This window comes from Chinchilla lanigera, unplaced genomic scaffold (genome assembly GCF_000276665.1).
Source record: "Chinchilla lanigera isolate Chin_1 unplaced genomic scaffold, ChiLan1.0 scaffold00012, whole genome shotgun sequence".
Classification (NCBI taxonomy): domain Eukaryota; kingdom Metazoa; phylum Chordata; class Mammalia; order Rodentia; family Chinchillidae; genus Chinchilla; species Chinchilla lanigera.
This window is the reverse complement of record NW_004955413.1, coordinates 3,198,568-3,221,545: the sequence shown is the minus strand read 5'-3', so window position 1 is coordinate 3,221,545 and position 22,978 is coordinate 3,198,568. Positions and strand designations below refer to the sequence as shown.

At 46.7% G+C, this 22,978-nt stretch overlaps 2 protein-coding genes across 5 annotated transcripts in view; one reads left to right on the top strand and one right to left on the bottom strand.

Moving 5' to 3' along the window:
- The window catches only part of Ntf3 (neurotrophin 3), a 65,703-nt gene extending 51,826 nt beyond the window's left edge, over window positions 1–13,877 (bottom strand). Inside the window, exon 1 of the mRNA XM_005378750.2 lies at window positions 13,801–13,877. Coding sequence (XP_005378807.1) covers window positions 13,801–13,818 — 18 coding nt within the window. The 5' untranslated portion in view covers window positions 13,819–13,877. The remainder of the gene's footprint in view (window positions 1–13,800) is intronic.
- On the top strand, window positions 12,424–14,349 carry LOC102009819 (splicing factor, arginine/serine-rich 19-like). Of its 4 annotated transcripts, none has more exons than XR_001232932.1 (3): window positions 12,424–12,702; window positions 12,798–13,247; window positions 13,842–14,084. XR_001232932.1 is itself a non-coding variant. In XM_013511272.1 (3 exons), the coding sequence occupies exons 1-3, from the start codon at window positions 12,641–12,643 to the stop codon at window positions 14,011–14,013; spliced, it is 375 nt and encodes a 124-aa protein (XP_013366726.1). In that variant the 5' UTR covers window positions 12,424–12,640; the 3' UTR covers window positions 14,014–14,084. The 4 variants fall into 4 exon arrangements, 3 of the variants coding, with proteins under 3 accessions (XP_013366726.1, XP_005378809.1, XP_005378808.1); XM_013511272.1 differs by having other exon boundaries at window positions 13,107–13,247; XM_005378752.2 differs by lacking the exon at window positions 12,798–13,247 and having other exon boundaries at window positions 13,842–14,349.
- Window positions 14,350–22,978: the final 8,629 nt, after the last annotated feature.

The following is a 22,978-nucleotide window of genomic DNA, read 5'->3' as shown; positions in this document are numbered from 1 at the left end:
ATGCAAACTTTGTACTCCAGCCAGATGTAATACCTGCCCCTGAAGGTTATTGGGAAAACAACGAGATGATGTAAAAATCTGCTGCACGAATAATACCCTAGGAATCCTGGTCTACGCTGCTCTCTCTCCTCTCCATCTGTCATTGCCCTCAATGTTTCCTCCCTTAGATGAAGGGTGGTGGGCACTTCCAAAGCTGCTAAAGACCTGTCTTCCTGTTCTCTAATTTCTGATGCCATTGCTGAGCAGGGAGGAGTGGACACACAGCTCAAAGTAGCTAAGCACCTAAACTGAGTGTCAAGTCTGCACATTACACCCAGAGTGCCAGTGGGACCCATACCATCACAGAGCTGCAGCGAGGCAGGCCAGAGGCGCAGCAGACTGGTCCCAAGGTTAGTGGCTGTCAGTCTGGGTTTCACAGTGGGCTCATCTCCACGAACTTTCAAAACTACACATCTCTCCTAGCCCTGGACAATTTAAATTTAATTGACCTGAACAATACCCTAAGAAACTACGTGCATGGTGAGAAGGGAATTGTCAGAACAAAGAGGGTCTTTGTTAAGCAAAGATTTAAAATGACACTAGACCCTGAGATGTGTCTTTGTTTCCTTTTGGCTTTTCCAAGGACAATACTTGCAGCCTCACTTTGCAAGTTGCTGGATAGCATACTGGGTGTTTGGGTCACACACACACACACACACACACACACACACACACACACACACAGTGAATCTTTAATCAGTGAAAAAATTTACAGATGAATCTGTTGTTCAGGAATCTGGGAGCCATTTGGATTCCAAGAAACTTTTAGTGTCTATCCATATTCCACTGTGAACCTAGCAGAAGGCTCACAACATAGACAGCCTACCCCGGAGCAGGCGATTGCCATGGTTTGCAATTTTCTGGTGGGGGAATGTATCTCCAAAACCCATCTTCTTCATGAATTTGAAAGAAATCGAATTAGGAAAAAAATGGTTGGGAGATTTCCCCATTATTAACCCACTCTGAACAATCAGCACTAAGAATTATGGTATCTTCATCGCGAGGTGCCATAGACCCAGGGCCATCCTTAGAGCCCAAGCCTGCCATAACCTGCCTTAGAACCAGCGCTGTCAAAGTGACCAGGTGATTAGGAATCAAATCAAGCTTGCTGCTCTCTCTCTTTCTGTCTCTCTCTGTAGTTCATTTATTTCCTTGTTCATTAATTCATTCTTCTGTCCATCCAACCACTGAACATTTTCTTTCACTGAACAGCTCTTTCTTAAGAGTCATCATCCACATCATAGCCAGCGGATCCTTTTACAAACAGCAGGGTGGACTTGCTCTCACTGCAGGACTCCAAGGGCTCCCTAGCTCCCATTGCCCTCAGGGAAAAGAGCACATTCCTGATGGGCCACACTGTTCCACGCTCCACTCTGGCTGAGCACCACCTCCTGGATTTCTCTTTGCTAAGCCCTGTTTCTGCCCATCTGGGACCTCCTCCCCTGAGGTGGCTTCTACTTAGAATTCTCTTCTCCCCTAGTCGCTTCTACTTTCTCCAGTGGTTACAAACGGAAAGTTTCCCAGTGACTTCCTGTGGTTGTTTGGCTCCATGTAGATTGCTGGGATTTGATTATCTCCCTCCACAATGGCTGACCAAGGAGAATTTCCCTTTTACCTCTCTTCTAGTGCTGCCCACTGTATCTCCTTGGACAACAGTCAGAGACATCATCATGCACAGGAAAACATGCAGTGAACACCAAAAGTCCTTCTCCAACCTTCTCACATTTGTTTCCCTCTTAGTCAAAAATCTGGCCGCCTCAAAGGCTCTGTCTTTCACTGTGTCTCTGTTGAGAAGTCCTCAAAGAACTCAGGAAACTTCCACACAGATGGTGACTTTATACAGTAGCCCCAAAAGAAAATGTAAGCACTGAAATGGGGGACTGGAAGATGCAATCCTGATTTGTACAAGAGCCAAAAAGTAAAAGGAAAATGTCAGAGGATTGTAGTGATGAGCTAAGGTCTCTCAGCTAGTAACCCAACTTGATTTCCTAGACTTTCTAACAAACCACATTACAAAGCATCTTTCTTTCTTGTGTCCCCCCCATCTCCCTCTCTGCTCTCTCTCTGTCTCTGTCTCTCTCCCTCTCCCTCTTCCTTTCTCCTCTGTCTCTCTTCTTCTCCTCTCTCTCTTTCTCTCTCTCCCCTACACACACATACACACACACACACACACACACTCACACACACACATCATGTGTACATTAATATGAAATAGACACACTGGAAATTTCCTTGGTAGTACTTTAATGTCTAAGAAAGAAGAAAAGAGAGAATGAGAGAAAGAATTGTTGGAAAGCAATCTTAGCCATCTTTTTCCCACAGTCATAAAAAGTTTCAGCTACTTAAAGAAAAAAAAAAAATCAGAAGGAATGCTAATGCGAAGGATCCAACTTTAGCTATGACCAACCAGTGTGTGGGCTTCATGCATTTTCTTCTTGGGGTGGGACTTTCTTGACCCCAGTACCACAGAGATAGATTTTTGAAGGAAATTCTGAAGAGATACGGTGACAGGACCATGCAGGGGTCACACAGAGTCTTTCACACCTTCGAATTTGAGTAGCACCCAGAATTCCCTGGGGGAAATCCTCCCCATCCTACAGGACTCAGGGTCATCATCCTGGGATCTGCACCTCCAGGAACCACCCTCCCCACCTGCCTCCTGAGATCCAACAGGCTGGAGCAAATGTGGATGTGTAGTGACAATGCCAGGGATCAGAGGCCTTAGGCATCAAAAAAACCAACAGTCTAACTTTGGAGATGAGGACTCACAAGCCCATGGACATCAGGCCCTCCATGGCCTCCAACTCCTAGATCTGACCCAGCACATCACACAGCTCTCAGGAGCTTTTCAGTAACCTCAAACACCGGTGTCATATTGAGCTTCCTAAAAGTAGACCTGGGTCACGCTGGCCATGCTTGTCTTCCCAGGCTCTTCAGTCTGCAAGGACCTTCCTCCAGTCTCCCAAAGCCACTCCAGTCCCTCCACTCATCTACCTTTTTCATATACATGCTGTCACATCCTGCTGTGTCTTTCTCTGTATTGCCAAAGAAACTGCAAGGTGCTACAGGTAAGACCTGCCTTTTACCCCTCAGCATTCCATGTGGTACCTAGTACAGAGGTTAGGAAGACTCAGGCCTGGCCAGGTGGCCCCTCCAAAATAACATTTTGGTAACAGATAAGAAAACCATCTAACAGATATGCTGTAGTTTTTAAGGGCTCCCTTCTAAATTCTAAATTCTAACTAAGGACATGGTATCTATTTCTCCTTGGCATCTGGATCCATTAAATACAGGATGTAGAGAAGAAAAAAATAATGACAGGGCTCCCTGAGCAGGAGGGACTCAGAGGACAGAAGTGGACAGTAGATGGCAGTCTGTCCCTGTGTCAGAAGAAGCCACAGAAACAATACACACTGTGTGGAGCAGGAGGGAGAGAAGAGCACAGGAGGCAGAGCCCCTTCACCTCCCAGGGCTCAGTACCTGTGCCATGAGCAAGGATACTTCTAGAAAGTACCCTGTGAGCTTACATCCTTAAATATCCCCAAGAACTGGCACCTGCACTACACACATCTTTCCCCAAAGTCTCCCCATGAAGAGCCAGGGCTCATAAACTGATGGGCTCTGAATATCCACAGCCTTGATCCTGACTTAGCTCTGGAATTCAGGATCAGCAAAACCAGTGTCACCAGGAGGAAGAACCCTTTGGGGACCTTCCAGCCTGCTCTCAAACCAGAAGACCCCCTATCACTGTTTACATGAAAAAGCAGCAGCTAAAGTAGAACCTTTTCTATCTTCCACATTAGCTTTCCTTCCTTGGAGCACACCCATAACCTTCCTGTCTCTCTACCAGCTTCTAGACCTTGAATCCAGGACCCCATTCATCTGTACTTCTCCAGTGCCTAGCACAGGGCCACCAACAGGATTAGACACATGTATTTTGAGCTGCTTTTCTGAGTGTCCAAAGAGGGATTAACCTAAGTCACATGCAGTGGTACCCAGTTTCTCATGACCAAAATACCAAGTTTGCAGAAGGACCAGGCAGGCTTAGACATGGGGAAGGAGGGTCTCAAAAGAACCAGGACAATCTTTTCTGGAGAGTGGGTAGTGAGCATTCATGGTCTCAGCCTTGGGAGAGACTAAAGGGGCACTCCAGAGAACACAGCTTCTGGTCCTTGGCAAGGTGTGCCACCTCTCTGAGAGCTGATCCTGGGGCTGTCCTATCAGTGCTGTACAGTCTAAATGCACAGAGAATCAATCACATATTCATTCACCCAACGCATTCCTATGCTGGACAACAGTCCAGGTGTTGGGGACACAAAGATGAAAAGAACAGATCCCTTCCTTTGTGGAGCTCAGATTCTAGTGAGAAGATAGGAATGTAAATAAAACACAGTCTGCTAAGTGGCATAACATAAGGAGACTGAGAAGGGAGTGTCAGGCTCTCAGGGGGATGGACGAGGCTTCCCAGAGAAAGAACAGTTAAGCAAAGACAGAAGGCATGATTTTAACATCACAGGTAAAGATGGAAGGATGAAGATTTGAAACACAAAGTGCACATGCAGTATATCTTGCAGTGCTACCTTGAATGCAAGAAGAGTAGTATTTTGACTACTTATCCTTTCCCATTCTGGACATTTCCCTTCTCATTAAACCTACTGCCCTTTTAATCCATTCGCCCAGTTTTTTCTAGTAGCCTCCAGCCCTCACAAATTAATGAGAAGCCAGGAAAGATTTCAGCAATCATCTAGGCCAGCAGCCCTTAACTCTCTCATCTAACACACAAGCAAAGGGAGACCTGGTATGGCTTGGACTATTCTAAAATTACAGTTAATCCCTGATAGAGCTAGAGGTGGAATCTGGTTTTGCTGCTCATAGTTGGGATCTTTCTGATTTAGGTTACTGAATTCAGCTACTCACAGATAACTCCACCCTACATAAACCTCTCCCATGCTCCCAGCTCCCAGTACAAGATCCGCCATAGATCTGGCAAACTTGTTTCTTTAGCGCTTTATAAACATGCACTCATCCATATGTTCAATAACTTATCTGGCATCACATAGCTTAATTTCCTCCTCCACCCCCTCTGTACTTCTGCACAAAAGTCCTCCAGGCAAGTAGGGATACCTGGAAATACCAGGCAGGGGCCACTGGGAGACGGAGGGAGCAGAAGAAGCACAGAAGATCTCAACAGTCACAACTTCATAACCAGCAGGGTCCACTTAACCAACTGATTAGTCCAGTTTTTTCAGAAAAGGAAACAGCAGCACATGGAAGGAAAGTGATCTGCTCTAAGCCACACAACTCATCCAAGTCCTTTGTGGGTAGAAAGGTGACAAGGTAACCAGCTGGATGTCAGGAGGGCTTGGCCCTTTTCTATCAGACACACCTATTGGAAAATCAAGTGATTTCCAGAGCTGCAGCTTCCCTTTGAGCCCAGTAGAAATACCTTATGAACTATCAGAACAAGTCTTCAAGACCCAGGATGGAACTCCTCCATACTGAGGTCTTCAAACATATTCCCTGAGGGATAACTTGGAGCCAGACAAGGATATTTTTAAAGACTGGGGCCTTAAGTGAATTATGTTAAATGTTGTTCTTATACTGCCTTACATGGAACACTGGATGCAGGTCAAAAGACATGCTGTTTTGTAAAATTCAATATAGGAGCTGTGTCTGCAAACAGAAGTGAAACACTTGACCTGTTTGTTAATTCTAGTTTCATTTTATAACCTGTAAGCCTCATAAGTTTAAGCTTTTTAAAAAGTTGGTGAGCAAATTTTGAGATGCAAAATTGAAATGCGAGTCTTCTAGTACTTGAAGATTTTGGTGTTTGTATGAAATCCTGAAGCCTTGATTTAAATCTTTCATTGTATTGTGATTTTCTTTTTAGGTGTATTGGACTAAGTGAAACTTGTCAAATAAATCTTTTAAAAACTGCAAAATATATATACCGGAGGCTTAGACTTAGAAACAGGAGGAGGGGGCAGCAAATCTCAAGGGCCTGGCTATGGTGAAGTGAAACAAAACAAGGCCCTATTCTTTATGTAAAGAAGAAAACTATCACAGTCTCAGTACACGTGGAAAGTTTTAAACAAAGTAAATAAATATTTTTGAGCATCTATAGTTTAACAATGCAAAAGCACCTGATTAGTGCACTACTTCTATTTTCACATGCAAATACCTTTAAGCAACAGATCAAAATCATAGTTAATTAGCTGGCTGGAAGGTGCACGCGTGTGTGTGTGTTTGTGTATGTGCATGCACGTGTGCTAGTGCTAGTGGGAAAATGTTTCTAGAAAGAAGAACAAGAGCCTTCAGCCACAGCCTTTAAAGAGGACAACAGTCATCACAAGAGCACCTTTGGCTTTTCTACGTTGGGTACTACCCACAGGAAGAGGCCAATGCCAGGGCTGGAGGACTCTGTAACTCTTCTGCCCTGAATCAAACATAGCTTGATTTCTTCTAGACAAACCCTAGTCCTTGCAAGAAATCTACTTTAGTGTTGGCCCCAGTCTAAATGGTGCAAGTTCCCTAGCCTATTAAGGAAAGCCACCTTCTAAATTCTGGGCGGAGGGCTACATTGCCTCTATTCATAGTTGCTTGTACATATATTCTATTTGATTCTCAACCCAGGACTCAAAACTGCTGGGACCTACCACCCCTTGCGGGAATGTGGATCAAAACCAGATGTCCAGCTCCCATCTTATAGAGTTAACAAGGAGGCAATTGTGGCTTAAATCAATACCCGAATTCTCGAAGGGCAAATTCCCTTGTCAACAGAATGGGAAGGAAAGGGGGAGGGCCCGTGGAAGCTAAGACAAATCAGACACATGCTTACCAGCAGGTGGCTAGCAAATCTAAACATTTGTCTTGCACATGAAAAGGAACTGTCTTTTGGAGCAGGTTAACCTGTGGGACAGCAAACTTTGCAGAAGGCTTTGGATCTAGCTCCCAGCTGGACGGCATCATGAACACTGAAAACAGAATCTGAATGGCAAGTGGTGGACCTGGGATGGTCACAGGCTTATTCAGGAAGGACAGCCAGCATATTAGCATTCAGTTGTGTGACTACATACAAGCATGTCCCTTACCCTCAAGTCATTGCAAGACCCCTACTTGCAAAGGGGATTATTTGTGGCATTAAGATAATGTTCTATAATATCTGTAATTATGCCAGTAGCACTCAGATATTGACTATCATCACCTTTATCATCATCAATCACCTTAAAGAGAAGGGTTTGTCTTTTGTCTTAGTCAGAAACACTGACAGTGACTGACACTGAAAGATACCTGAGCAGAAGCTGAATGATTAAAACCAGGTTTACCAGAAGGTCAAACCCACCCCCTTTGGAAGAATGCAAAGCCAATGTCTTAAGCATTCTTGGCTGAAACAAAATGCTCCAGCAAATTCTTTGGGTACCTTTGACTCGCCTATTTCCCAAATATAAAAATAGCTCATTGGGATGTGGCAAGGCACATTCCAAGTGAGGTATATGAGCACCAATTAAATAAGAGGCTGGGGTTACTGTAGAGTCCTCCATTGGTGGAGCTGGAATGGGACTCTGAGATCTTCTAATTCAACCTCCTCAGTTGTAGATGTAGAGAATGTCCAGGTCATTTAGTAATAGAGCTCAGTCTCAGTTTCCCATCTCCATATCAGCAGGCCATTTGTTGCCTCACGCTGCTTAGAATCACCTTGCTCTGGGGTCTTTTGACATCAAAAGCTCAGGCCATGTATGTAGAATAATCTCACTGATTTCAAATCTCTCTGACTGAGCAAATCCATATGTTGTGGGCTTGACAAACACCCTTGGAGAGTGTGCTAGATAACAAGCAATCACAACAAGCCACACCAAATTTCACTTTGAAAATATGTTCTCCTGCCAAATCACTGTCACTCAGAGATCTGTCCTGTGAAAATGTCCCAAGCTCCAGCCAGCCTTCAGAGGTTCCTGATCAACACTGTCACACAGATAAAGACATGGACAGCAAAGACATTCTGACCACCCAGGGTGGGTGAGGTCTCCAGCCCCTCGGCATTTCTTGGCAAGATGAAAGGCTGGAAAACTGTGTGGAGAAATGTCAGTGATAAAGAACAAAGCTCTTGGTCATGACGAACAAAGCTCTTGGTACTCTCACGTGCAAAACTGAATCCTCTAATGGGTGCTTTTTGTTTGTTTTGTTTAGTTTATCCAGCCTTGATCTTAATAGAAATTTGCCTAGGCAACAATGAAGTAGTACAGATGTTGGCTTCATACTTCAAAGCTCAGAATCCCTCTATATAAGTGACCTGGAAGATGTTGCACTTAGCGTTTTCTAAGGGCTGATACACCTGTGAGAAGCAACACAACCATATTCCATTCTGAGTCAGATATCCACATACCAGTCACCTGTAATATAAGATCTACAGATGCCTCCTGCCCAGCCAGGGCAGCTCCTGGCCTCCTGTGTCCCCCAACACATATACACACACACCCCACATCTTTTCCCTTTGCACATACCTGTCTGCACATGAACTACATTGACATACCTTACTAAGCAGCACCAGACAGGGCTTAGGCCAGTCTCCAGGAGAAGACTTGATTCTTGTCTGACAAAGCCAATTTAAATAAAACTAACTCCCCAAACCAAACAATCATCATTAGTTCAAAAGCCCTAATCTCAGACTGTGTCTGGCTCATTCAAGAGTAAACCAGTAGCTGGTGATGAAGACTGGACAGGGTGGCATGTGTCAAAGGTCTTCTATGTCAGGTCCATTCCTCTCTATCACTTCTGGCCCACACATGGATTTGTATCACTCCATTTGGAGTGGGAACCTGGAACTGCTCAGGCAAAGGACTGGGGAAGCCTGGAGCAGAAGCTGCCTGCTCAATTAGGTATGCTGAATGGAGGGGAAGAGGAAAGGCCTGAACATCTGACACATCTGGGAGTAGACTGCAGAGATGGGAAATGTTATGTAATTAAACTCTGCTGGCCTGTCCCGCTTGGGGAATGTGAGGCCCATCAGCAGTGACCTCTTCCAATCAACTTAATTGGCCCACTCTCGCCAAGAAAAGCAACAGAATTGGTTTAGTGCCTCATGGAAATAGCTTAACTCCTGACTATTTATGGCCACTGAACTCAAGGATGGGAGCCTTGACTCTGAGCCAGGAGTTGACAGCATGCACTCACTTCTGGGAGGACTGAAGAGGTTTCAGTGCCTCCGTGTCTCCATCTACATCTCCAGGGGAAGTAGCTGCCCCAGACTTGTTTCACTGGGTACAAAGCAATTTGCAACTCTAAAGCCCAGGCCTTCCTCTTCCTTCTAGACAGGCTCTTGCCCCCTCAGGACCTACAGAAAAATAGAGCTTGGTAGTAACACAGGATAGCTGGACTTTGTTTCCCTTTTATTCAAATATCAGTGACACCAAGGACAACTACTATTTTTTCTATTCTCAAAGCCACATTTACTTTGGCATTGCAATCTGTATAACTGATATTAAAACACAGGAAAATGTCTCTGATAATTAATAACTGAGTTTTGGATTACTTTTCTCCTGAATACCATGGGGACGTTACAGACTTCCATCAACTGAAGCCTGGGCCTGGCTGCCTCCTGTTTCTGGATGACTAAACTGAGGCAGTCGCAGAAAGCTTTGTTTGCACAGAGTAAGGAGCAGAGGCACAGGGGCCACCGGGATCATCAGCTTGCACTGTAAAAGGAAGACGCAAAGATCCCATTTCCACAGCGTTAACTTATGGACAGACCAGCACCTGGGTCCAATTAGATGTCATCTCTGTGCACTTTTGTGTAACTAAATACATCAAGTTCTGATGGGAAAAAAGAGGAATAGGTTTGCCTTCACCACAAATCATTATCAAGGTTGCCATTTTCCAGAAAGAGAAACCTATACATGAGAATTATTTTTTCAAAGTCACATTGTTCCAAAGTGACAGAACTAGACTAAAATCAAGAGATTCCGGATCAGGAGTCTCCCAGTTTATTACATTGTCTTCAGAAACACCTACAGCCAGATGCTCCAGCCAATGGTCAAGCCCTACCTCAGCTATTCCTTACAGGTATGAGTTTCCCTTTAAAACAAAGGATAGAAGTGCAAAATAGCACAGCTATAATTTTCTGAAGTCAAAAATGGTAAGAGTCAAAATTCACCCATACATGTATCCTCACGTGATCAGAATTCAATCAAAAAGGGGTTCCTTATTCCCTGACAGGCAAACAAATAAGTGCATCACAGAAGTGTACCAGTTTCTCTGTTGTGACTCATTTACCCTCTTTAGGTTTCTAGTAGGAACCATCAGCTTCCTTCCCAAAGCCGGTAGGTCTTTTATATATACCTTTCCCCTTCAGATCACAATGGGCATCCAAGAGGATGTTTATCCTTCCCCAGATTCACAGAACTCCTGCAGAAACACACACTGTACTTGCCCACAAAAGCCAGGATGTACTCATACACATACACATGTGTGTGCATGTACATGCATACACACGTGCACCTACTCAGGTTAGCTTTAAACTCATAGCCAAAACATCCAAGATGAGCAAACACTCTCAGCCCACATCTTTCCTGAGCACCATTTCATTCTCTTCCAGTGCCATGTACCGAGACCTCTTCCTGCCGGCAAGGAGACATCACACACTCTTGGAAACTCAGTCCTCAATGCCTATCCTGGAAAGCAGCATCTTCCCATTCCCAGTCCACCTGCTCTACAAGAAACAGTGACAGCCTCCAGCGCCCTTCCAGCACACACACACACACACACACAGTGTACATCACCCCTGTCTTTGCTCCCTTTTTACAAGACCGCAGACATATTTCAAGTCAGCTTCCCTTTGCCCCCAACATCCATAAACATCTCTAGAAGCTGAATTATAGACCTTGAAGAAACCACAACAAGAACTGCCCTCTCTCCATTTTTGGCAAAACTAAGGAGGTCAGTTGAGCCCCAAGAAGGAACTTTTCCAGGGCAGCATGCCATGCCCCGGTACCCAGCAATGGGCTGAGCATCCAGTAGGCACCTCATTAATTTTAACTGATAATCAATGCTAACTGCTGACAGTGAATTCCCTGATTAAATATAAAATCCATTGTAGGACGCTGTACAACATGCATCCCTCTGACGCATTCCTCCACCGGCTTCCCTCTTGTGCACGTATCCCTTCCTATTCTCCTACCGGTGCAGAGGCAAAGCACTTTTCCCCTTAAATGTACATCTCTCATTCTGAGCCTTCTCCAGTTTCCTCCTTTCTGGATACAGGGAGGAGGAAAAAGGGAACCTCAGCCCAGCATCATTTCCTGAAAAGTCCAGCCTCTCCCTTAAAAGTGTCAAAGCCCACATTTTTGTGCCCCTAGTGCCATCCCTGCCAAAACCCCGGGCACATGCTCACACCGTTCACACACTGCTCTCCTCAGCCCTCCTCCCCGGCATCCCCTTTGTAACCCGCAGGCATGCAGCCCTCCACACTCACTCTTGTCCACCTTTTATTCACACAGGCAACCTCCTTCCCACCCCACGCTCACTCCACACAAGCTGTCTGTCTCCAGCACACTGCACTGCTCAGTGGATTTCTCACCAGCTACTCCTATGTTCCTGGAAGCCCTCATCTCCCTCTATGTGGTGCACACAGACACTGGTCCCACAGGCTCCCCACAGACCCACTCTGCCAAGGCCTGCAGAGCTGGATGGAGCACAACTGCTTCACTCACAGCTCACAGAGCAGCCTGGAAAAGTCTCCCCATCCTTCCCTGGCTACTCCAGGTTTGTCATCTCCCTCTTTAGGAAAACTGACTTTGTTCATACAGAACCAAATCTTCCAAATCCAGCCCTAGCACCGTTCTCCAAACCTTGCACACTCTCAAACCTTGCACACTCTCAAAACCTTGCACACTCTCCTAGGCAAAGGCCACAGATTGGCTCCTTTCCTTTACTACTGTCCCAGAAGCCAGCTTTCTTCCCCTCTCCCCCAGCTTGCTTCCAGCTCTGTGTGTTGGAACCTAAAGCAGAGGCAGTTGGATTTCATCCCCGGAATTAATTCTACTTCTCAACTTTCTTTGTGCAGAAGCCTCGGGTAAGAGTTGCAGACGCTGGAAGGGAGGGGGCGGGATGAGTACGTGGGAGCATATCGAAGAGTTGTGAAAACAAGACCGATTGAAAAGTTCCCTCTAGGTTACAGCTGTCTCTCACCCTGACGTTTTGGGATTTTCCTCGCCTGCGTTTTTGTCTGTAGGGTAGAAAAGAGCATCTCTACTAACAGCAGGTTCCCTAGCTCACTCCGGAATGGGCAGAGTTACAAACACCAGACTTGGGGAGTCACACCCTACCCTCTCTCGGCTCTTTCCCCGCCCCCACCTCTGCACGCACATAAACAAGGGTGCAGTCTGCAGCCTGAGCCTCGGAGGCTCTGGTTCTGTCCACGAAGCTGCCTCCCCTCACGCCCTCGCTGCCAGCCAACCTGGGCCGGGAGAAGGCCAGGCAGTCTGTTAGATATTTCCCCCACTTGGTTTCCCACCCGTGCCTCGATTCCAACCAGACGACCCTTTCTAGCATACAGGGCCCGCACTGTTGGGCATGAGATTCCCAGGGCAGTTCAAGGGTTCCGCAGATGGGGACAGATTTCCGCAAAGCAGCAGCGCCTCCTGGGAGCGCACTCATTCGTCCTCAAAGGTAACAAGCAGAGCCCCCTCCCCCACCCTAGCCCCCGGGCCACCCCACCCTTCCTTTCCCTAACCACCTATTCCCCGCTGGCCAAATTCCCTTAGGATTGCACGCCCCAGAGTAGAGCGCTGGGGCAAAGGGGCTGTTCGTGTTCGACCTAGCCCTGCCGGCCACAGATCTCCAACCTTCCCACACCACCGATGGGGTTCCTAGAACCGGCTGCAAGGAACTGCCAGGAAGTCCCCAGGGACACCCTAGCCCAAGCACCCAGCGCTCCTAAACAGGGTCCCAGATGTGCGGATTGAGCGCGAGCTCCAACATCTGCGCAAAGACTCGGGGCGGGGTAGCCACTGGCCAAAAAGCCTTGGGCTCCGGGTCGTTCTGGAGAAAGGCTTTCGGGAACTCCAACACAGGTACACCGTGCAGAGCGAGGAGTCCCAATTCCCCAGCCTGAGAAGTGACCGTCGGGGTCCGGAGCTTTGTGTCCCCTCCCTGGCCCGAGCGGGCCGGCGCGCTGGTGGGGCCTGCGGAAAACCCTGCCTGAGGCCGGCAAGGTGAGGGGCGCGTTTAGGGTGCTGTGGCCGCACCTTCGCCTTCTCCCGGCCCAGGGGCTGCCTGACACCCCTGTTTGTTACAAGATGCGGGAAGCTTCTCGAGGAAAACGAGGGTGGGTGGAGGTGAGGGTGGCCCTGCTGAATCCCTGTCCGGCCCTTCCGTCTTCCCCATTTCCCCTCGCCTCCACCTCCCCTTTCAAATCTAGGTCCCTTAAACCTGATCTCTTTCCCAGACTGAGGGCGGTTTCTTGGGCAGCACAGGGACGGGGGAGGAGGTGGTGGGGAGGGGTGTCCGTGTCCGTGCATGTGTGTGTGCGTGTGTATGTGTGCGTGTGTAGGGAGCCGGTTGTGGTTGCGCCTCCGCCTGGGCAGAGCTCAGCGCAAACTTTGGGGGAGGCACAAACCCGGGAAAGTAAGTGCTCGGGGCACGATGGGGGTGGGGCTGGATGCAGTGCTGGGGACCTTGCCGGCCCACGGAGGGCCAGAGCTCCCACCCGTGCCCGCCACCCACTCCCGGACCTGCTCACCCAGCGTACCCGCCGCCTCCCCTTACCGTGGCAGAAGTAACCATGGCATCCGTGTGACTATTTCCAGGGACGTCGACATGAAGAGAAAGGTGGGCGCGAGCTCGGTCATTCAAACTCTCCCCCACCCTGCCGCAGCCACGACCCGGCGGGGGAGCAGGAGAGAAAGAAAGGAGAGAAGAGAGAGGGAAGAAAGTTGCGCCGGGCTCTCTCGCGGGGCGGTGCGCAGAGCTGCTCGATAAGGAGAGGAGCCTTCAACTCTGAGTCCCGTGAACATAATCTGCGCGGTTATAACCAGCCAACCCGGCCAGATGGCTCCGCGCTCGCGCTTAACCCCTTGCGTGCCACGGTCCGCCCCCGCGCCGCCAGCGGTGCGCCCTGCGCCCAGGACCAGAGAACCCGGCTTTTCTCAGGGCCCCTTTTAAAGACAAGCAAAAAGAAAAGAGAAAAAGGAAAAGGAAAAGAAAAAAGAAGAAAGAAAGAAAGAAAGAAAGAGGAAAGAAAGAAAGAAAGAAGAAAGAAAGAAAGAAAGAAAAAGAAAGAAAGAAAGAAAAAACTTCCAAATTAGAAATACTCTTCTGTCTTCCTACCCTTAATTTCCCTTGTAGCGATTCAGGAAAAAAGAAATAAAACATTCAATTTATCACTGTATTTTACATATCAATGTCTTCAGCCTGTCTTATTTGTTCTTTTTCTTGAAAATTTCTTTTAAGATTTTTTTTTTTTTTATAAGGCAGACGGGCCTTCCTTGCCCCCAAACTCTGCCAGGTTGAATTTGAACCATAAACTCCTCCTCCAAACCAAGCTCTAGACTCCCTCCCCCACAGACACACACGTCAAGCCCAAGCCCACCCGTTGCCCCCCCCTCCCAACAAAGGGAGTACGTCCAAGGACAAGTCCTCCCAACAAAACTCGCTGCTCCTGGGGACCAGTACTCAGGGCACCGTGCTGGAGACCCTGGGAAGTTAAGTCATAGAAGAGAGGTAGGGGTGTGTGTGTTAGAGCCACCTAGGGAGGGCTGCTGTGTGCGTGTGTGTGTGCGCGCGCGCGCGTGTGTGCCTCTGTGTATGTGTGCGCCTGCGCGCGCACAAAGCGGAGGACAGACCAGAGGCTCCCATTTCACTTAACCTCCAACTTTTCTAAACCCCTGCCTTCTACAGTAGGATGGGGCCGGCTGAGAGCCGCCCAGTGCCACCACTGTGCATGCGGGGGCGGGGGCAGCTCAGGCGGCAGAAAATGTTGCGAACAGACCAACCTCCTCCTGGCTCCCTGAAAATAACCCACTTCCCCACCTATAGATCCACTGGAGGGAGGAGGCACAATCTCATCTGGAGACCGTTTCAGCTGTTTTTAGACCTCACTTGCTCCGAACGCCTTCTAAATTTGCCGCGTTGATACCTTGCTTTTTCCTATGAGCCCTCGGAGGGAATTAGGGGAAAAAGACTACCTAGAGGTCAACAAGAAACCCAGAGCCTATGTTGGGCACCGTTTCTGTGCCCGTTGGACCTCTGCAAGTGCCCTCCCCTTCCTCCAGGACCCCTCTGCCACTCCTCAGGGCACCTCCTGCCGGGATCTTTAGACCCAAGTGCCCTTGGGGAGGTTGGCCCTATTCCTCTCCCCCCAGACTTGCAGTTCTGGCTGTCTTACAAGCAGCCGACTCTGTATCTCACCAAGAGCTCAGTGTTCCAAAAGGGCCAGATTCTTCATAATTGTTTGAGTTTGGTCAAATAGCCAGAAAAGTCAGAACTGCACTCATCCCTTGAGGGCAAGCCAGGCAGACAGCAGAAGGAAGCTGCGGGGTGGGGTGGGGTGGGAAGGTTGGGGATCCCAGGGGCTGCGAACTAGATAGATTGTACCTGCCTCATCATTATCCTGGCTGATGGGGGCTGCCACATCGAAAGCAGCCAGAAGCGCCCTCGGAGGCCCAGGGCGACTCTTCCCGAGGTCTCTGAAGAGTGGGGTCCTCCTTCAGTGGCTCCCCTCGAACCAAAATATCGACGGCTTCCTCCAGGCCTTGTGAGGCTGCGGAGTTATCCCTTCTACCCCGCCACACATCACCGGGAGCTTTGGATTGGGTGTGCTCTGCCGGGTTCTGGTTTTCTCCCTCTCTTCTGGCCCGCCTCCCCGCCCTCCCCCACTGCCAGCACGTGCCTCCTCCTTCTCTTCCCGCCTGGTCAAAGTATTATAGACAGCTAAGTTAGGTAGAAATATTATAGGCAGTCAGACAGGGCCAGACCCTCGAGGGAGTCGGTGAAGAACACGAGAACGCATTACAACTGTGGCTGGAGGCTCATTCATTGAAGGCCCAGTCTCAAGATAAAGATGGAATGACTAGACCTACACACCTCCCCCAGAGATAAACAATAATGATCGATATTCTAGACAGGCATCAGTCACCAGGGTGGGTGACCAGGACCTCCTGACTCATCTCTTCCCAAAAAAGGTCCTTGTTCTTTCCATGTACACTTGCTACACGATTCCTCAGAGGAAGGATCCAGGACCCAGTTTCAGCTCTGACGGGTGAGTTCTAGGGGCTTTTTTCTCAAACTCCAGCACCTTGTGGAATCTGCAGATTGAAAGAAAAGAGGTGTTCGGTTCAGACTGCAGCAAGGAAGGGGTTAAATGCATGTGTAGCAGCAGCAGCGCCTGGGTCACTGGCAGTCTGGAGGGAGGAGGGGAAGAGGGGCAAGCTCAAATAAGAAAACTCAGAAGAAAAGAACAGGAAGAAAAGGCAGCCCTGAGCTGAAGACTGCGATTTGTTCTGCAGATGCCTCGCACTGGCTGGCCGGTTCCCTTCGCTAGGACCTGGGCCATGGCAGGAAGAATTTGCATTGTTTTCCAACTCTAGGGAGCTGGTGGGTCTGTCTCTGCATGCAGTCAACAGGCCTTGTAATATGAGAGGTGACACCTTAATCTTGCCAAATATACTCGGTGTCTTTAAGGCGGGGACGGCAGGGAGGGGCTGGGGAAGGAGAGAAAAGACCCAGGCAGGAGCAAAGGACGAAAGATGCTCTTTTCTCCAAAAGGTTTCTGGAAAGGAGAGCACAGGCTCTTTTCTTTGGGAGAAAATCTAGGGCAGCCTTCCTTGAGCAAACAACCTGCGTCTTTCCTATCCTGTGTGTCCTTCTGCTTCAGCTTTAAAGGTGACCATAACCTCTTCTTCCCCCTACAGAAGATTGAGGAATGAGGTGCCTGGGTCTCCCTTCCCACTTTACAGGAGTCTGCCAAGGTGATAAGAGAAAAGGGTGGGTGGAAAAGTAGAAAGGTGTATTTGCTTAAAGATTAAGTTACAGGTTATTAAATGTAATGCGGAGTGACTTGGGAAGCAGGATGTAGCAAATTCTAAGCAACCTGGGTGTCTACAGAGAGGCATTTTTTTTAATGGAAAGATCGCTGAAGCAAAGAGCAGAAATGTGAGGAAAGCTGGGGAGCTGGTGCCCCGCAGACAGCCAGAGCTGTGGAAGCCCATGGGAAAGCAGCTTCTCTTCCCTTCGCAAGGTGGATTGTCTCCACGCTAACTCTAGTCATGGTCTTGACTGCCCATCTGTTGGCTGTATTTTTAGGTCTCTGGACTTTCTTTTGCTCCCTGCTGTATCAGAGTCGAAGGCCCTGTTTCCTGAAAGTGGTGAGCGCAGCAACCAGATCAAGTTTTTGAAAGCCCCCTTTAAAAAGGCTCTCCTACCGCCAGTTTCTGCAGCTTGCCTTCCGCCTACCCTTATCTTTTGCAATAGCGCCACTCTGTGGTTGAAACACTGAACAGAAACAAAGTGGAAATGGGACGAAGTATGGCTTTACCTTGCCAGGATCTGCACCTACTTGCTCTGTTTCAGTCCAGTGAACTGTGTGCATGTGTGGACTGGAGTGGGCTCCACACAAAGCAGGAGAGGGGTGCGCGGTTCATATTGACCCAGGAAAGGAGAGAATTGGACCAAATGGTCTCAAGGACCTTTTCCTCTGTAACTGCATGGTAAAGCGAAGCTTAGCTATTTCCCCCATTAGCAAGTAGTTTGCTCGAGTGTCTGTCCTCTTTCAGTATTTTTTCCCTTGCCTTTCACTTTATTTAAATAGACTCCATACCTTAGTCAATCCTAAACTTTTTGCATGTTGCATCTTAGGCTGCTAGGGGGTGCTGTGGAGCACTGGGGTAGGATGGCTACCAGTTATGGTGCTTTTTTTTGCCCTACTGCAGCCATCCCACCCCACTTACCCAGACACCTTCAGGAGGCAACAGAGGCAAGAAGTCTATGTTTCTGAAACAATTAAAGTGAATGCAAAAGGTTTGCTCTGGAAATGAGAACTTAGCTGGGAATGGGGGCACGTATCTGCAATCCCAGCACTCTGGTAGGCTGGACAATAGCATCACAAGTTTGAGCCCAGCTTGGGCAACTTAGCAAGACTTTAGCTCATAATAAAAATTTAAAAAGTGCTCAGAATGTAGCTCAGGACAATGGCTCTGGGTTCAATCCCCAGTATCACAAAAAAAAAAAAAAAAAGAAAGAAAAGAAGGAAGGATGGAAGCGAGGAAGAGAGAAACAGGAACTTAAGTGTTACAGAAGGCTGCTTCATGCTGCCTTGGCTTTAAGCCCTCAGAAGATTCATACCTATCCATTACTACATGCATAGTAACTACAGAATTATTGACCATGCCAATTAGCAACTGCTCCCAAATGCCCTGGAATCAAGTGTAAAGCATTCTTTTCTTTTTCAAAAGTGGGAGCAGTTGTCCATGGAAATGGAGTGATTTATTTATTCAGCAAGCCCAGTTCTTCTGTAATTCTTTTATCATTCTAAGGAAAGAGAAAGCACAATTTTCCAAACACCAGCCTTGATCTCTGTAAAACAGAACAGAGATATTAGAAGTGAAATTCTATCAACCGTGTGTCTCCACCCACATTTAATAAATAAAGAAATGGGGGCCCCAGCCTTTCAGTGACTTTTCTCTGGGTAACAGGAGACAAAACAAACTACAGTAACAGATCAGGAGCTAGAATTTACTGAAAGAGTCAGACAAACCTAGTTCCATACTGCCTCTCCACTTAGTAGCTGTGCATCTTTGGATGGATTCCTTAACTGGTCAGAACCCATCTGGAATGGATGAAAATAATTTTAGACTCTTTTTTTTTTTCTTGGTTTTTCTCCTGTACTGGGAACCGAACTCATGACCTTGCGCTTGCCAGGCAGGCACTTTTGCCACTGAGCTAAATCCCCAGCCCCATAATTTTAGACTCTTAAGAGTACTATGAAGACTAAATAAACTAATTAGTTTAAAACTTTCAGCACTAGCCAATGCCCAGTGGGAACCCAAGATCTCAGCCCAATAGTCCTTACACTGGCACTGCCACCCCAGTGGTGGGCGACAGGAGCTTTATTGTAGAGCAGCCTCGGTACCTGTGTGGCATCATTTCACCACTATAATTTCAGGGGTATCAATTCTCCCTTCTAGACAGACAGCAAGAAATTGACAGAATGAAGTAGTGAGTGTATTTAGAATTTATTTAATTTCCTAATGTGGACTTCAAAAACATGAAAGACGTAGTTGAAGGATTTGAACATTTCATCTTATTCATTCCCTGCCTCTCAGACAGAATTGCTTCATCACTTAAAGGGAAACTCCACCATGTCCTTCCATTGCTAACAGATTGCTTGGTACATTATAGTTTGTTGTTATTACTAATTATGTTCTAGGGCTTACGCTGAACAATATAATGAATTATATTGAATAACAATGAATCAACTCATTTTGTGAAATAGAATTCATATTCATAATTATGTTTCAAAAAGTTACCAGTAATGATAGAGTGAAGGTATGTATTCTTACCACACAGGTGGATATAGAAGTCATAATAAAGTGTCCTGTTTCACCAGTCATGACATGAATTTCTAACCACCCTATAAATTAGCTCTATGCTGCTTTACTCATGAAAAAATGACATTAAGGTTTCCTAGGTAACTAATGCATTTCCAAAGGGAATAGGCCTCAGTAGACAAAGAGGGCAGGGAAGAGGGTGGGGGAGGAGAAGTAAAGAAAAAGAAAAAAACCCCAGTGCATTAGGCCCATGTGACATAAACAAAATATTTCATGGGGAGGAACCATAAAGTTTTATTATGTGCGTTTGACATAGATATGGCATTGCCATTAATTCCATCTTTGGGCAGTAAAGTGCTCCATAGGCTATCCTCATCACCAGGCCAGCCCTCGGTGCACACCCGCTTTCAGAAAGGCTGAGAGGAACCAGCCCTGCAGACCATCCTCAAAGCTGTGTCCACTGCCAACCAGCTGACACTTGGACCCTCCGCAGTGGTATTTAGACATCACCAACTGTCAAGATGAAAGGGAAACACAGGTCAATTTGGATATTTCAAAAAACATGCAAATATTTTTTGATCATTTAAATTCTGAGAATTTTGGAGCAGGTCTGGTTGCCTTTTGAGATTGAATTGAGAATCAAGGACTGTTTTCCAAAACTCTTGCTTGGTGGTCTTTCCACAGTGGCTTTCTTTACTAGGGAAAGGTCTAAATGGTAAAGAGGACCTGGAATGCTTGAGAGGTAAAATGGAAGGTTAAGTGGAGTTTAAGGCTTTAATGTGTGCTTAAGGATGGTGATTCTGAAGGACAATACATTCCAGGGAATTATCTCTAGGCTAGAGGCTGGGAGATGGACTGGGAGAGCCAATTTGTCCCTGTTTTGTGAGTTAGGGGAGAGAGAGAAACTGTCATTTTGTTTTATGATAAGGAGTATACATAAGAAAACAATACAATAATTTGAAAATAATTGGAATTGTTGTATTTTTGCTGCTCTCCACCTACAATAGCCCTAAAGGACATCTTTGAATGAAATCTCTTGAGGGTACCAAGACACAACCAGGAGACTTTTATATGAGCTGATTGTAATCCCAAAAGACACAATTCCAAGTGACATAACCACAGTTGTTGAAATCTAGAAACAATGGTTACTTTATAAACCATGAGTTTAAATTATGAGTAGACAGGGGCTTGTTGGGAGCTATGATCCTGCTCAGGTGATCTTAGAGAGGGAGTTTGACTTGATATTTTGGAATTTTAGACCTTAGGGATTTTGATCTTTTGGTATTTCAATATTCAGGCTTATGGCATTTACAGTTGTGTGTTTTGGGGCTTTGGCCTTAGATCTTCTATGTAAAAAGCATAATGGATCTTCCTGCTGATTCCCAAGATGATCTCTGTCACTGCTGGGGCAGTCAGTGTAAGTGAAACATGCCTCTTGAACTTTCCCTGATTTACTGGGGGGAAGAACATGAGATGGCCATGCATGGGAAGGTACTAAAAGACTGACACTCTTCCCATCACATAAGTCCTTCTAATCAGTACTGAAGTCCTTTTTTGGGATTAATTGGGGTGGTTTTACAGTTGCGCTCCCTTATGGGAATAAGAGGCAGGGGATGTCTTGGAAGAAGGTACACGGCAGCCTCAAGTGCAGGTTGGGAACCTGGGTTTCCTAACTTCTCTTGTGGGGCCCTCCCAGTGGTGGAGCCAAGCATATGAGAGCAACACATGCTGAAACATTCTCTGAGGACTCACCTCCCACAGGAGTCTTCTTGGAATCTGAGGCTGGGGCATCCTCCAAGGGCCTCTTCATCTGCTTTCTTCTGCCCAGACTAATCCTCCCCTTTCATTGATAGGTCCAGCCAAAGTGGTTGAGGTGTGCTGGGTAGCAAAGGAGTTTTATCTATTCTCCACGCCTCTTTGAGTGTATTCTCTTCAATCCAAAACTCAACAAAAACTGTGGGAATAGAGTTAGTCCATGTCTTTTACTTTGAGGACCATATGTTCTGAGTTCTCATGAAGCAGTAAAAAGAAGTATTAGTTCTTGGGGGTAAGGAAACCTGACTTCAAATTAAAATAAGCCTGCATAACAGTACTACCCCCAATGCTACAATCGCATACACACAGACACAGCATACACCCAGCCAGCTCAACTGATGGTGGTTATATTTACCAGTCCATTCAATGATGGTTCTGCTCTGTCCCCACCCTGACAGCAGGCTGTCCTCAGGCTTAGTCAGAATGCAAATAATGTTCAAGCAGCCAAGTGCCAGTGCTAGAGGTTTGCAGAACCATAATCTTCCAGTGCAGAAAGGAATGTTGGCAGGGAGAAATTCTTTTTATAGATAATAAATAATAACAATAATAAGATATATTGAGTACTTACTGGGTGCCACATACTTAATAATCTTAGTGTTACATTCTAATGACAGCTGTAAGTACTTTGTATATATATATATATATATATATATACACACACACACACACACACACACACACAGTTTTATATACATATAACTAGTTTAACTCTATAAATATATAAACTAGCACACATAGACATATATATATATATATATCTACACCTATACTATGTCTACATCTATACAAACATATACGTAGGTCTCAGCACTTCATTTTTCTTCTCCTCTTTGTGATACTAGGCACCATGAATGTAGGTGAATATAGCTCACACCAAGACATTGAAGTGGCACACGGGAGAAGAATTGGTTTCAACAACCCTGTAACGATTGATACAGTATGACAACTTGTGAAGTCTAGAAGCTTAACTAAGTAACTCAGCAGTTCTGCATCCTAGGGTATGGATGACATGCCCTTACCCCGCTAGAATGTTTTTCATTGTGTCAACTTGAGAAGTGTAGAAGTTTAACTAAATGATTCAGCAGGGGGCCAGGGTCCTTACTTTGTAAACATCCTGAGCCTGTGCAAGAGGCAGGCATGAAGATAGTGTGAGTGCTATACCCACCCTAGGTGGGAGGTAGACTGCTTTTAATATAAGGAAGGGAAAGAGGCTTGCTTTCCCCCTTTTTGCTCTTGTTGCTTTGCTGTCTTCTGCAGCCTTGAACTGTTACCCCTCACCCTGCCTTGGAGCCAGCTGATTATGGACTGAAACCTCCACAAACTGTGAGTAAAATAAACCTTTCCTTCCTTATTTTTGGGTGTTGGGTATTATGTCACAGCAATGAGAGAAATGTAACCAAGATAGAATTTGGTACCAGAGAAGTGGAGTCATTGCTTTGACTATACCTGACCATGTAGTTCAAGAGCCTTTGGGAATGGTTTGAGCAATGAGATTGGAAAGGTTTGGAGATGTTGCCTGAAGGAGTAGAGCTGGAATGCCTTAGGCTGCTCTGTGTGGGAGATTCTGGTCAGAGCTCAAAATACCA